Source organism: Chelonoidis abingdonii, chromosome 9 (assembly GCF_003597395.2).
Source record: "Chelonoidis abingdonii isolate Lonesome George chromosome 9, CheloAbing_2.0, whole genome shotgun sequence".
In the NCBI taxonomy this organism is placed as follows: Eukaryota; Metazoa; Chordata; order Testudines; family Testudinidae; genus Chelonoidis; species Chelonoidis abingdonii.
In genome coordinates this window covers 71075649-71090216 of record NC_133777.1, presented here as the reverse complement: position 1 = coordinate 71090216, position 14568 = coordinate 71075649, and the positions used below count along the sequence as shown (strand labels likewise).

Sequence of the window (14568 nt, the reverse complement as noted above, 5' to 3'; positions counted from 1 at the left end):
TCTGTGTTGCTTTGTCCTTTGTTATCCCTGGGAATACGTTTGCCTGGGAAGAGAGGTTTTTGTTCCTTCACCACAGGGGCTGTATCGTGTTTTATCGTCAGCAGAGAACTGTGCAAGATAACAAGGAGTCTGGTGGCACCTTAAAGACTAACAGATTTATTTGGACATAAGCTTTCATGGGTAAACAACCTCACTTCTTCAGATGCATGGAGTGAAAGTTACAGATGCAGGCATTATATAATGACACACGAAGAGAAGGGAGTTACCTCACAAGTGGAGAACCAGTGCTGACAGGGCCAATTCAGTCAGGATGGATGTAGTCCACTCCCAATAATAGAAAAGGAGGTGTCAGTTCCAGAAGAGGCAAAGCAAGGAGGCCCTTGAAGAATTTCACCTGGATTTCAACAATTTCCACCCCACCATCAACCTCAGCCTGGACCAGTCCACACAAGAGATCCACTTCCTGGACACTACAGTGCAAATAAGTGATGGTCACACAAACATCACCCTATACTGGAAACCTACTGTCCGCTATACTTACCTACATGCCTCCAGCTTCCATCCAGGAAACATCACATGATCCATTGTCTACAGCCAAACCCTAAGATACAACCAAATTTGCTTCAATCCGTCAGACAGAGACGAACACCTACAAGATCTTTATCAAGCGTTCTTAAAACTAAAATACCCACCTGGGGAAGTGAGGAAACAGATTGACAGAGCGAGATGAGTACCCAGAAATCACCTACTATAGGACAGGCCCAACAAGGAAAATAACAGAACACCACTGGCCATCACATACAGCCCCCAGCTAAAACCTCTCCAGTGCATTATCAGCGATCTACAACCTATCCTGGAAAACGATCCCTTACTCTCACGGACCTTGAGAGGCAGACCAGTCCTCTCTTACAGACAACCTCCCAACCTGAGGCAAATACTCACTAGCAACTACACATCACACCACAGAACACTAACCCAGGAACCAATCCCTGTAGCAAACCTCGTTGCCTACTCTGTCCCCATAGCTACTCTGGAGACACCATCAGAGGACCCAACCACATCAGTCACACCATCAAGGGCTCATTCACCTGCACATATACTAATGTTATATATGCGATCATGTGCCAGCAATGCACCTCTGCCATGTACATTGGCCAAACTGGACTATCCCTATGTAAAAGAATAAATGGACACAAATCGGACATCAGGAATGGTAACATACAAAAGCCAGTAGGTGAATACTTCAATCTCCCTGGACATTCTGTAACAGATTTAAAAGTCACGTTCTTGAACAAAAAAAAAAATTCAGAAACAGACTTCAAAAAGAATCAGTAGAACTAAAATCTAACACTGTTAATTAGGGCTTTAATAGGGACTGGGAGTGACTGGCTCATTACAGAAGCAGCTTTGCCTCTTCTGGAATTGACACCTCTTCATCTATTGGGAGTGGACTACATCCACCCTGATTGAATTGACCCTGTCAACACTGGTTCTCCACCTGTGAGGTACTCCCTCTAATCATGTGTCATTATATAATGCCTGCATCTGTAACTTTCACTCTATGCATCTGAAGAAGTGAGGTTGTTTACCCATGAAAGCTTATACCCAAGTAAATCTTGTTAGTCTTTAAGGTGCCACCGGACTCCTTGTTGTTTTTGTGGATACAGACTAACATGGCTACCCCCGATACACATTATCTTGCACAAGTATCTGCTAATTCTGCCTCTGAAGTGTGATTCTTCACTGACATTGCAGATGTTTCTCAGAGGTTGGGCAGCTGGGTTCTCATGCCGCAAAGATCATGTTCTCATGCAAATATCCCTCCTGATAATTATAATTAAAATAAAAGCCCTCTCTTCCCCCTTTGTGCTGAGTGCTTCCTAATGTGAATCTTCTGGTTGTTTCAGAGGTGATGACCGCTCTGTCTGGAATAAAGCTTTGAATTTCTGCATTTTTGTGAGGCCAGTCATGTACTGCTTTGTGTTGTGTTTTCTATTCAATTGCTCGTCATTCCACATCCTTTTGAACTTTCAGGCCAGAGATGTGATGGCCAGCCAATTTAGAAAGACTGTTAAGGGGTGAAACTCTAATAGAATGCCCTATACCAGACAGAATGTCCTAACTGAGAATGCTGCTGTACTTTGAATGACTTATGTTAATAGGATGTATGGTTGGTACTATACTAACATTCTGCCACTGGTTACAATTCTGCTTCAGTGATTTCTCCCCATACCTCTTTGATGCTGCCTAGAGATGGTTAGCTGTTGACCAGTCCCTTTCCTAGTTATGATTCCCATCCTTTCTCTCCCATGCCATTGCTGTGATGTTTCCATTGTTTTACTTGTGCGTTGGGAGATATTTCTGTAAAAGACGCGTTATAAAATCAAATTGTGTTGTAGTGGAGAATTGATGAATGGGGGGATTTATTCCTTGAAAATCTTCTTGAATAATAATTTTCTGCCCAGGTTTATTGTGGGGAAGGATTACGTGGTTTCCTGTATCATTCCCCAAGTGCTAATGCTGCTGTCATTTTCCAGAGCACATTGAATGTGTGACTGTGCTGCAAAGTCTAATGACATGAGCTACAATGGACCAGAAAATCTTATCTCTAGCAGCAGAAGATGCACTAGACAGACTTCAGGAATGTCTGCAAAACCTGAAGGAAAGTGAGGTGAGTTGCATATTTTTGAACATTTTGAGTCTTTATTTGGATTCTGTGCATGGGCTGTAGCAGGAGAAAATGGTTCCTAGAATTTTCCTTCATTTGAAGATGTTGTAAAAGTGTACCCCTACCAATTCACAGGACATCTGAGGGGAAAAAAATAACTGTAAGATGGTACTCTGAATGAATAGTTCTGGCTGTGTACTGAGTTTCCAAAGGCTAAAGAAGAACTTGGAATGGATTGGAGCTGTGATGTATGTTCTATGGCAGGGGAGGGCAAACTACGGCTTGTGGGCCAATCTGGCCTGCGGGGTTGCCAACCTTGTGGAGCAGCAGGTCCCTGCCTGCCCTGGCCCCATGCCACTCCTGGAAGCGGTCGGCACCATGTCCTTGCAGCCCATGGTGGGGTGTGTGTGTGTGTGTGTGTGTGTGTGTGTAGGGGGGTGGGGCAGATGGCTCTGAGCGCTGCCTTTGCCTGCAGGCACAGCCCCCCACAGCTCCCATTGGCCGGGAACTGGGTACCGTGGCCAATGGGAGCTTCGGGGGTGGTACCAGGGCTGGTGCAAGGATATTTTGTGCCCTAGGTGAAACTTGCACCTTGAGCCCTCCCTGTACCCCCCTGAGGCACCCCCCTGCAAGCGCACCCCCCTCCGTGGCAGCTCTCGCCCTCCGCCCTGAGGCGCCCCCTTGCAGCACCCCTCCACCCTCTGCCCTGAGGTACCCCCCCGCCCCAGCTCACCCCTGCTCCAAGCACAAGCACACTGTGGCTGCTTCACTTCTCCCACTCCCAGGCTTGCAGCACCAGTCAGCTTAGGCGCCGCAAGCCTGGGAGGTGGGAGAAGTGAAGCAGCCACGGCGTGCTCGTGCTCGGAGCAGGGGTGAGCTGGAGCGGGGAGTTCCCCTGTGTGCCACCCCCCGCCCCCACACACACACACTTACTGCAGGCGGCCCTACCCGTGCTCCCCTGCCCCAGCTTCCTCCGCCTAAATGCCGGCGGCAACCAGGGCATCTGAAGATCTGGTTGCTGCCGAAGAAAATGCCGCTCCCCAAATGTCAGCAACCTAGGCAACTGCCTAGATCGCCTAAATGGTTTCACCAGCCCTGGGTGATACCCACAGGCAAGGGCAATGTGCAGTGGAGCCGGCTGCCCCACCCCACCCCTAGGAACCACTGCCGGACATGCTGGCCACTTCTGGGGGTGGCATGGGGCCACGGCAGGCAGGCAGCCTGCCTTAGCCCTGCTGTGTGCCGCTGCCACCCTGGAGCCGCTCAAGGTAAGCAGTGCTTGGCCGGAGCCCGCACCCTGAACCGCTCCTGCACCCCCTCCCCCCTGCCTTGAGCCCCCTAATCCCCTGCCTTGAGTCCCCTGCCCTGCGTCCTCTCCTGCACCCCAACCCCTTGCCCTGAGACTCTTCCCGCACACTGCACTCTCTCCCACACTCCGCACTTCCTCCCGCACTTCAGCCCCCTGCCTCAGCCCTACATTCATGGCCCTGCATACAATTTCCCCACTCAGATGTGGTCCTCAGGCCAAAAAGTTTGCCTACTCCTCTTTTATGGTATACCCAGATTGGAAACTGATTTAGGACTGCCTTGTGCCTTAATATGTTCTCTGATAGGCTACCGATCAATGTAATGCTATTAAGAGGGTTGTAATTAAGTCTATCCACTCTGCAGGGATTGAGAAATGTCTGACATTGCTGTCAGTCATGGTGCAATATAACCATATGGCAAGGTGTTCAGGTGAAGGAAAATAGCTATGTGAGTCCCAGCCCTTTTGTTGTGGAATTAGTTCCTGGACAGGCAGTCCCCTTCCTAGAGGGGGATGGGGTGAACCTACAAATGTAAATGTTGGAAGTGTGGAAATAAGTAACTGGTATCTTACAGCTGTTTCCTTCTGGTTGCAGCTTGATGACCTTATTACGAGGCAGGCTGTGAAGGGAAAGGAGACTGCAGTACTGCTGAGGGGAATCTTTAAAGGTAATGGGACAACTTGGGTTTCATTGACCTCTGGATGACTTACTTTCAGAAGGCTCTTGGCTTGCCGATATAGATAATTAGTTGAAGTAGGTAAATGGGCAACTGAACGAGGTCTTCTAGCTATCATAGAAGAAATAGGTTTTCAGGTAAAATGCTGATCATCTCTCTCTGTGATTCTATCTAAATCCAAGCAGTCAGGCTTCCTGACCTTGGGATCAATTGAATGTGGCAATGTTACACATGTATTGGGGAAGGGGAAATGGGTCTAACCCAGGGATCGGCAACCTGTGGACCACCAGGGAAAGCTGCTGGCAGGCCAGGATGGTTTGTTTACGTGCAGCGTCTGCAGGTTCAGCTGATTACAACTCCCACTGGCGGCGGTTCACTGTCCCGGGCCAATGGGAACTGCGGGAAGGGTGGCCAGCATATCCATCGTCCTGTGCCGCTTCCCGCAGCCCCCGTTGGCCCGGGACAGTGAACCACGGCCAATGGGAGCTGCAATCAGCTGAACCTGTAGATTCTTCAGGTGAAGAAACCGTCCTGGCCTTCCAGGAGCTTTCCCTGGTGGGTCATGGGCCAAAGGTTGCCGATCTCGTATCTAACCTAAGTTTTCTCAGATACCCCAAATGCATTCAGGAATTAGCTAAGTTCTTTAAGAGTAGCCCTGGTTTGGGGAGCTTGTAATAGCATATGAGGAGTATCTGAGCTGGCCTGCTGAATCAGTGAACTGTCAAGCTGGCTCCTTTTAAAATCTGCATTTCACGCCCCTGGAAAATCTGCCTGAGTGTCACAAGCAGTAACAGGATGGGTAAGAGAAGAATTTCAGATCTTTATTCTAGCTGTTCCTATTTTCTTTTTCTTCTGGCTTTATCAGATAGATGAATGGGGGTAAAGTCTGGTCCTTCCACTTGTGATCCATTTCCTATAACTTAATATATTACTTAGATTAACATTTTTTCCTTTCCCTTTTTGTCCCCTCCTCCTTCAATAAGGTTCCCCTTGCTCTCAGCAGAATGGTGTTCTCAGGAGACTCCAGGTTTACAAACATTGTATCCAGCTGGTGGAGTCGGGGGACCTGCCGCTGGACATAGCGTCAGAGATCATAGGGTTGCTGATGCTGGAGGTAGGTGCTCATTTAGAGTGGATCATATGGGGCCTATTAAGTCTAGGTGGGAGGGGAAGTGCCTTTTACCTGTGAGATGTGGATTCCAATTATTAATTAGGCCACTGGGAAAAATGAGTGCGTCACCTGCTTGAGTCTCACCCAGGATGAGATTAGTTAATGTTTGGAAAGTGTTATCTGTGTGATTATCATAGTTGGATGTTTGTACTGGGAAGTAGTTCAGTCTCTCCAATCCCTTGACTTAGTTGACATGACTTATCCCCCCATTTCTAATGGCCAGTGTGACACACTGTGTTTCTGGGTGACTTCCTCTACTAACCAATATTGGGCTGTATCAGCAGTCATTAATGTGGTTCTCATTGGCTTCTTGAGCGTATACTTGCTTTCCTTTATTCACTTGTATTTATGTCTGGAGTCTTCTAGTGCATCTCCTAATACTCTTGTTTGTTTGTTTATTTATTTATTTTAATCTTTTATCAGGCTCATCAATTACCAGGCGCTGCATTGGCTGAACTGGCCACTCTGTTTGTTGATGTTATTAAAGGAGGAAGCCTGTCTAATGGGAAATCCTTGGAGTTGTTTTCCTCAGTTCTTACTGCACTGGCTACCTCGAAAGAGAGCCTGGTTTATGGGAAAGGTAATCCCTTCGCTTCTCTCTCACTGCCCAATCCTTTGTGGGGTAGAAAGGGAGGGGTAGTTTTAAATTGTTGGATGCCAAGTAATTTCATTTTAAAAATTACTATCAATATTTAAAGAAACATGAAATGATAGGCCGACTCTTACTAATTTTTCTCTTACTGCCCGCTCAGGGATTTGACTCCCACTGCTTAGTCACAGGGATTCTTTTGCATACCTTAGTGGATATCATGATCAAGACCAAGCAAAATAATCACAAATTATTAACCAGGGCTATTTTTTATTAGAGAAAGAAAAAAACATTAAACAAAACAACACAAATGGTAAACTGGTTATTTCTGTTATAATCTCTTCTGTATATTTCTGGGGAGACCTTTTAACAGATTACATCATTGAGAGTGAACCCTACCTTTGGTGAGTCACTCTTCTCTTGGTACTATGACACCAAAGTATATTGTTTCTCCAAACTATTGTGAATTCAGTTTTAGTATCTTATTAGATACTTCCAACTGTTTATATAAGGCAAAATAATTTAAGGTTTGGTAAGAAGCCTATTTCGTTAATAATAACCTTAACAGTTCATAATTAGGCAAAGAAAGCAATCTTAACTAAATCTTTTTGAAATAAAATATTTTTAAAGTAGTTAGGCAGAAGAAGCCTTTTAAGGAGCTGTCTTAAAACGGTTCAATTATGAATATTAAGAATCTTAAATCCAGCTTAGTTCCACTGTTTCTCAATTTACCAGTGATTGGTCCCAATCTCCTCTCCACAAATACATGGTCTCACCATCTGGTGATTAACAGAGAAACAGCTAGTCATTTAAGTGACAGCAGCATTTTCCTATCCCAAAAATGGCAGTGGAAGAGTTTAAATCTAACCCCTTGACAGTGTTTTAGTTAACTTTCTCTCATTAATCCTTGATGAGGTTTTTGCAGAGGTTTTCCCAGGGTTGGTTTATTTTTGAGTCTGCTCTGTTTTCCTTAGCTGTCTGTCTGTAGGAAAACACACCCCTTTCAGGCTTGTTTAACTTCAAGTGCTGTTGCTCTTTCATTGGCTCTGTGCCTTCCTGGGTAGACCTTAGGAGCCCCTTCATCTTATGAATATGCAGTTTAGCAATGAATATGCAACATTTCTTTAATTGCCTCTGTTTTTCTGGCAGGAAAGCATCAGATAACTTTCAAAGCTAGCTTTAACTTTGTTTTTTTATTCAGTCCATTCTCTGATATTCTTCCAGTTTGTTAGAGTTTGACAGGAAATTTAAATTCTGTTTTCAGAAAGTGCAAACACTCCTGTTCTTTCTGTAAAAAGGTTTTGTTCTCAAAACAGTCTTTTAAAGTTAAATAACTTTTTTAGAAATTCTTTAGCTTAAGTTTTTAATTCTACACGACAGTTTTTGGAGAATGATTTTCTTGCCTCCCTGAGTTGAGTGAGGGTTTGCTTGTTCACTGCCAGCAATTAATTAATTCCCTTTTAACATAAATATTCTATATTTAAATGGCTTGTTCCACTTGTCTAGCAAGATAGTTAGATTACATGTTGGTACATAAAGCATTTTACCATTTGTGTAGCAGTGATATTAGATGCTTTGCATTTAGCTAACATTTGCAAATTTATGCCTTTCGCAAAGGTGCTTGGTATTTCTACTTTTAAGATGTACAGTTGGAAAGGTTTTAAACATTTCTTTACATATTTTTCCTGGAGTTTCAAAAATACAAGCAGAGATCTTCCTTTTTAAAATAAATGGAGTTGGTACGGACACTTCCATAAATTTATGGCTCTACATTCCTTTTTACGATTAGGCCTCTGCCTAAAACATGGATGTTTTACACAGTTTTTCTTCCTGATGTTTGCTATCCTTGGTAGATAGAAGTAGAAACCTTCTGGGATGTCTTTGATTAGCATTAACATTTTGTAGCTTACCTAGCTAAATACATGTACTGTTGTATTTCCAAGCATTCTGGCTATAACATACTTGTAGCTATACCTTAATTATTCAGTAAAGGCGCAAACAAGCTTGTAATGACCTAATAAAATAGTTATTGTATTAATATAATCTTTGCATCCGTATTAAGGTCTCTCTCCTACACCTTCCTTTCACTGGAATCTGCTTCTAAATGCTTTTTGCTTCTCCAGGTGAGCTGAGTGGGGAAGAGTTTAAAAAGCAGTTGATCAATACCCTCTGCTCCAGCAGGTGTGTAAGTCTCCTCTTCATTTCTGTTTGTTAATTTAAGAATTGTTATGCATCTGTCAGCATCTGGGCTTTTTACAAAAAAAATCTATCTACTACCCACCTGCTATAAAATGAAACACTAGTCTCAGTCTAAAACCCCAGCTGCTTCTGCAATTCTAAGAAAAGTCTGCAGCCAAATGGGCCAAATATTGCCCTTTACATTGTTTTGAAGAGTTCCCAACCTGGGCTGGAGAATCCCCTCCACTTTGCCCTGTTCTACTTCCTTTAAATCTCACCCCCTATGAGAACTGGCAGTGTGGTGACTTCTCCAGCCTGGAGGGCAGGTGACCCATCTGCACCACTGCTGCATGAATTGGCCTCAAGGGGTACTTCAGTCTTTCCCTTTGGTTTTCCTGTTTATTGTCACTAGGAGAAGAGCAGCTGATCAGAGCCATTCCAATTACTGATGAGTAGCTGGTAACAGTTGTGAATTTTAGTGCAAATCAGGCTTCTGTTCTTATTTTGAGATAGTAACAGAAGAACTGTAGAAATGTACTAAATTCGAGGGGCGGGGAGAACAAGCAGCAATTCTGCCCTTTCTCAGGCTCTCTGTTCTTTTGTTTGCACAGGTGGAATCATCAGTGTGTCATTCATCTCACCAACATGTTCAGGTAAATTCCACCACCCCAGTGTTTTTATTTTCCATCTGTTTCTGCCTCCTGATTCACAAACAACTTGGGGACTGTGCATCAATAACCTGCCATTTTCACTCTCGGTATCACATGGGTGCTGAGCGTATCCATTGGAGGTGTTCGGGGACCGCACGTACCCTGCTAAACATGCCCCAGGGACAGCACTGGCTGTGCCATTTCTCCCAGAGTCTCACTTGGCTTGGTATCTGCTGCTTGCTGTTGAGGAATAGGGACACTTGACATGTCTTTCCTTGTTCACATCAAAAGTATAAATATGTGCGAAACCAGGGTCTATGTCCCCTTGGTGTTTGCTGATACTTTTCCTTAGCCTTATAGGGAGTTAGGCATGCGCTTCAAGGGAAAGTTAGAGACTTTAATGCTCATTGTGGGTTGTGGAAGAGCCATTTGAAAAATAGGTAGGATTCTTCTCCCCACCCACCACTCTTACTTCCTTAGTTAGCATCTTAGGGCACACCAAGTGGGGAGTTAAATTAATCATTTAACAGGGAACATCAGTTGTGTTAGTAGTTCATAATTAGGGTTACGGTTCTGTCACGGAATCTGTGACTTCCAGAGACCTCCATGGCTTGAGCTTGCAGTGCCTGGGAGCTGCAGGGTCCCTCAGTTGCCTGTGATGGCTGGGAACTGTGAGGCCCGAGTTCCCAGCTGCGGCGGGTAGGAGAGGGAGTGCCCTAGCTCCCAGCTGCAGCCATTGGGACCGCTGCAGGCGGCTGGGGTGCCCCAGAGCTCCCAGACAGGTCCCCGGGGTGGTGTGGAGACCCTGCAGCTCCCCATCTTGACATACATAGTTTAAGTAAAAGTTATGGGCTTCCGTGAATTTTTTCTTTATTGCCCATGACCTGTGCATGATTTTTACTAAAAATATACATGACAAAATCTTTGCCTTATTCATAATGTGTATTTTGTACCTGCCAATTCCATATATGTGTCTGGCTATTCAGCCCTCTTTTCTTGAGTGCAGGGGTCTCTGGGCTGGGTCATGGCTTTGATTCCTTGTATATTGAAAAGTTGGCACCGTCCATTCATGTGCAAGCACAGTGTGAGGGAGGCTTTGGAGTTCAGAATGTGTATCTGAGTTTCTGAAACAGTTGCAGGGAGCTGAGGGGTCTATGGCAATAACTTCTATCTAGGACATCAGGTCCCTGTGGTGCGCCTTTGGGAATGCTAGAGTACTACTGGCTAGTTCAAAGATTGAACCTGCTGTGGTATTCTAAAGAAAGCAGGGTTGGGAACTGAATGGCAATGACTGGTCTGCACCTTTGATTCTTCAGGGACATCCCATTAAGTGCAGAAGAACTGCAGTTTGTCGTGGAAAAGGTCTTGAGGATGTTCTCTAAGTTAGACCTCCAAGAAATTCCTCCTCTGGTTTATCAACTGCTGCTGCTCTCTGCAAAGGTAAAACCCCAAAGGGAGCTGGTGAAGCTCTCCAAGCCAGAATTTGCATCTCGCCACTATAGCAGATATGGACTGTGTGCACATATGAGAGAGAAAATACGCAAAGTGAGCTATGGATTGAATCATGCAGGGGATCAAAATTTAGGTCTCAGCTGGATAGCTCACTCCCACGGCTGATATGGGGCAGGCTCTGCTGTGGGGGATAGGGAGATGGTGGAAAGCATCTCACTGTGGAGGGGATCATTCCCACTTCTCAACTGAAAGGAGGATGGCTGTGACATGGAGTCTTTGGAGAAGAAAACAGTGGGTACAGTTCCAAAATATAATAGGCAAGGTACCTATTAGTCTTCCTAGACATGGACCCCATCTCTCTGCTCACGGGATTGCCTGTTCTAGTATGTTCATGTTTCGCATAGTGTCACCTGCCTCTGCGTTGTGGTCTGGATCAACCTTAAAGGAGGTCTCATTTCTGTTCCAAGCAGCTGCTGCCAGTGAGGTACCTGCCATTTAGTTTGGACAGGGTGGCTGTTCCACTCCCCTACTTGTCGCTATTATTCCATGAATGACTCAATAAAAGAATGATCCATCCAGAGATAGTCTCTACCTGTATTGTGGGAGGCTGTTTGGATTCACTAGCTCAAGTCCAGAGTCTCAGTTACTGTTTTAGGGCTTTCCAGCTGCTCTGAATGGACTTGTCACTAAAAGGAACCATTCTAATGAAAAACCTTTTTTTTTGTAAGTGCTGAACAAAGGAGTATACAAACAATACCGTGATCAATTGCTCTACCCCAGAAATGCACTGCACAGGAACCCCACACAATGACTTAGCATGGGAAATTAAAAATATGATGAAACGAGCATTGCAAGGGGAAATCAGGGAAGCAGACTGCAGTTCCCTGGGGGCTGTGGTGTCTCAGGGTATTACAGAATGTGCAATAGATTTAATATAGTTTATGCTGCTTTGCTATGTCTTGCTTTCCAGGGCAGTAAGAAGACTGTTTTGGAAGGAATCATCACTTTTTTCAACCAGTTGGATAAAAGGCAAAAAGAAGAGCAGAGGAGTCCAGAGTAAGTCCTTTCCTGTCACTGTCTGTCTTTGCTGCCTGGGTATTTGTAACCCTCCCTGCCTTACCTGACACCCCTCTTGTACGAACTATGCCAAGTCCTGCACCAATGTGTCCTGTTCAGTGCTTTTGAGATGGTGTCCATCAATTACAACAGGGATTGTAACCTAGGGTTTTCTGCTGTGTCTGCCAGGTCAGTGGACCTTGAAGCTGCCACGGTGCCCCTAGACCAACTCCGTCATGTGGAAGGCACTATCATTCTTCATATTATCTCTGTTATCAACCTGGACCAGGATCTTGGCAGGGAACTAATCAAACTACTAAAGGTACAGCAAATGCAGAGCGTGCTGTTAGAGCTTTTGGGGGCACGAGAGAGAGGTTTTTAAACTAGAAGGTAGGTTTAGCAGGTTATCTTTATGCGGGATTTGAAATTGTTAATACCACTATGGCCGTCAAAAACATTATATATTGATTCAGTGCGTTTGGGGTAAGAGATTCCCCCACAACCCAGGTCAACTCTGCGGTAGCATAACACCAGTCTGGCCTAAACTAGCAATGATGGCTTCCTTGATGTTGCAAGAAGCTTCATTAAATCATAAATAACAAGCTCTTTGATTGTCCTGTCTCTTGATGTTTCCTAGGCTGAACAGCAAAGAGACCCTGGCAAGACCCTGTGTCCTTTCAGTGTGGCTCTTGTGCTCTCAGTGGCAATAAAACACAGATTTGAAGAACAGGTATCTTTTACTTATGTGTAACCTAAGGATTATTTTTGCATAAAGCTTCCTTGTCTGTGCGTTGCGCTCATGGGGTGTGTGTGTGCACATATTATGCTCCCTTTTTAGTATAGGTTCAAAAATGAACTCTTGGTAATAACAAAAGAAACAAATACTGTTGGATGGATTGGGAGTCATGCTTCCTGGCTCTTGAGCACTGGAGCATCCTTGTCATCAAGGAGAGGGGTTTATCCTCCCTTCTTGTGCCTCGCCTATTAACCACTGAAACCCGTTATGGCACAGCCTCCAGAGAGACCTCTCATCTAATAATATAATTACATGACGACATGAATGGGGGGAAAGGAGTGCAGTGGAGTGAGGATGACAGCAACTTAGCCTTCTGAAAACCAAAATGAATATGTCAAATGTAGGTGGTGTGTGACCGTACACTACCCTCCTGGCTCATGCATCTTGACTGCATCTGTGAGTAATGTGGGGAAAACCATCCTGGAGAAGGAATGTGTTGAGAGATGTTGGCAGAGCTGTGTAATCAGCTGGCACTGACACTTCCTATACTGTGCCTGCTCTAGATGGTTCTCTCACTTGGTGGTTACCTGTGGAAATGGCTCTGGACAGACTCCTCCTCACTCACACCATTTTTATGTTTCAGGTGTTTGACTTTCTGAAAATGTCAATTGTGAGAAGCTGCAAGGACCTGCAGTTCCTCCAGGGCTCAAAATTCCTGCAGGATTTGTTTCCTCAGCAGTATGATGTAGCGTCCATAATCCTGGAAGTGGTGGAAAACAGGTTTGCTTTTGGGAGCACACTACTCAGAGCTGAAAAGCTCTTGGGAGGGAGCAGGGTCTTAGTTAGAATCCCATCACATTTCTATCTAGGCCATTACTGAAAACTGATTTCAAACCCCAAACCTTAGTTCATAGCTTTATATAAGAGAACTTTGAAAAAATATACATTTGTACAGATGTCTCCTAAGTTTCAGCCAGCTGTGATGCAGAGTGGCTGAATTATAAATCACTAACCACCAACTTCCTACTGGGAATGGTAGCTGACCATATGCAGTAATGCTACCTGCTGTAGTGTCAATGCTTTCTGGACAGTGAATGAGGGATGATCGTCTGTTAGCTTCCCACCCCATCATCTTTACCCCTTTAAACACCTCATCTATGGCTCCAGGACTTGCCATCAGTCAGCACAATTTCTGAATCTGATGTGGACAGCATAGTTCAAAGTACTGAAAGTTCCCTCAGGAATTGTAGGTTTTCTGTCTCCCCTTTGCTGGTTGGGGGACCCGGGAGTGAAGAGTCCTGTGGAGGCGTTCCTTACACTGAGAGTTAAGCATGCTTGTTTCACACAACTCCCAACCTACATTGGGCCCCTGAGTGACCATGGAAGATTTTATTATCTGAATGTTGCAGCTTGAGCCTTTCCCTTTATTAAGTTGCTTTTTTTCCTTGCTCTGTTTAACATTTTCCTCCAGTGCTTTTGGCTGGGACCATGTTACTCAAGGGCTAGTGAATCTTGGTTTCACCTTAATGGAATCATACGAGCCAAAAAAGGTCCTAGGAAAAGCTGCTGAAACGAGTTATGGTCTTTGCAAGATGCCAGCCCAACAGGCATGCAGGCTGGGAGCTAATATCCTGCTGGAAACCTTTAAGGTAGGATGAGGTTTAGGATAACATGATATGTTCTTCTGAGGATACTCTGTTCTTGCCCCTACTCTCTTGTCAACTTTTTATGAGATTTTGTTCATCTCCATCATCAGGGGAACTGAAGGGAAGATTTGGGGGGTGGGAGAGAATCCATGTCAGAGATGGGAGTAGAACCTAGGCCTCGACTCCCAGCTCTTTGCTTTAACCTCTAGACTATCATCCACCAATTGGTAGTACTCACTCCACTCCTACGTTTTCTTTTAATTGACCCAGATTCTATCCTGGTTCAGTCTGTGTTAAGCTAGACCAGGAATTGGCAACCTTTGGCACATGGCCTGTCAGGGAAAGCCCCTGGTGGGATAGGCCGGTTTGTTTACCTGCCACGTCTGCAGGTTCGGCCAATTAGGCGCCACTTCCCGCAGCCCCCATTGGCCTGGATCAG

The 14568-nt window shown here is 45.0% G+C and overlaps 1 protein-coding gene across 1 annotated transcript in view; it reads left to right on the top strand.

Annotated features, from left to right (window-relative positions):
- Nucleotides 1-2541: 2541 nt before the first annotated feature.
- Nucleotides 2542-14568, top strand: part of FANCI (FA complementation group I) — a 34358-nt gene continuing 22331 nt past the window's right edge. Inside the window, exons 1-12 of the mRNA XM_032806484.2 lie at nucleotides 2542-2671; nucleotides 4570-4642; nucleotides 5635-5765; nucleotides 6246-6402; nucleotides 8535-8592; nucleotides 9201-9242; nucleotides 10556-10679; nucleotides 11662-11747; nucleotides 11937-12069; nucleotides 12385-12477; nucleotides 13127-13263; nucleotides 13955-14132. Of these exons, the coding sequence (XP_032662375.1) occupies nucleotides 2588-2671; nucleotides 4570-4642; nucleotides 5635-5765; nucleotides 6246-6402; nucleotides 8535-8592; nucleotides 9201-9242; nucleotides 10556-10679; nucleotides 11662-11747; nucleotides 11937-12069; nucleotides 12385-12477; nucleotides 13127-13263; nucleotides 13955-14132 (1296 nt within the window). The 5' untranslated portion in view covers nucleotides 2542-2587. The remainder of the gene's footprint in view (nucleotides 2672-4569; nucleotides 4643-5634; nucleotides 5766-6245; nucleotides 6403-8534; nucleotides 8593-9200; nucleotides 9243-10555; nucleotides 10680-11661; nucleotides 11748-11936; nucleotides 12070-12384; nucleotides 12478-13126; nucleotides 13264-13954; nucleotides 14133-14568) is intronic.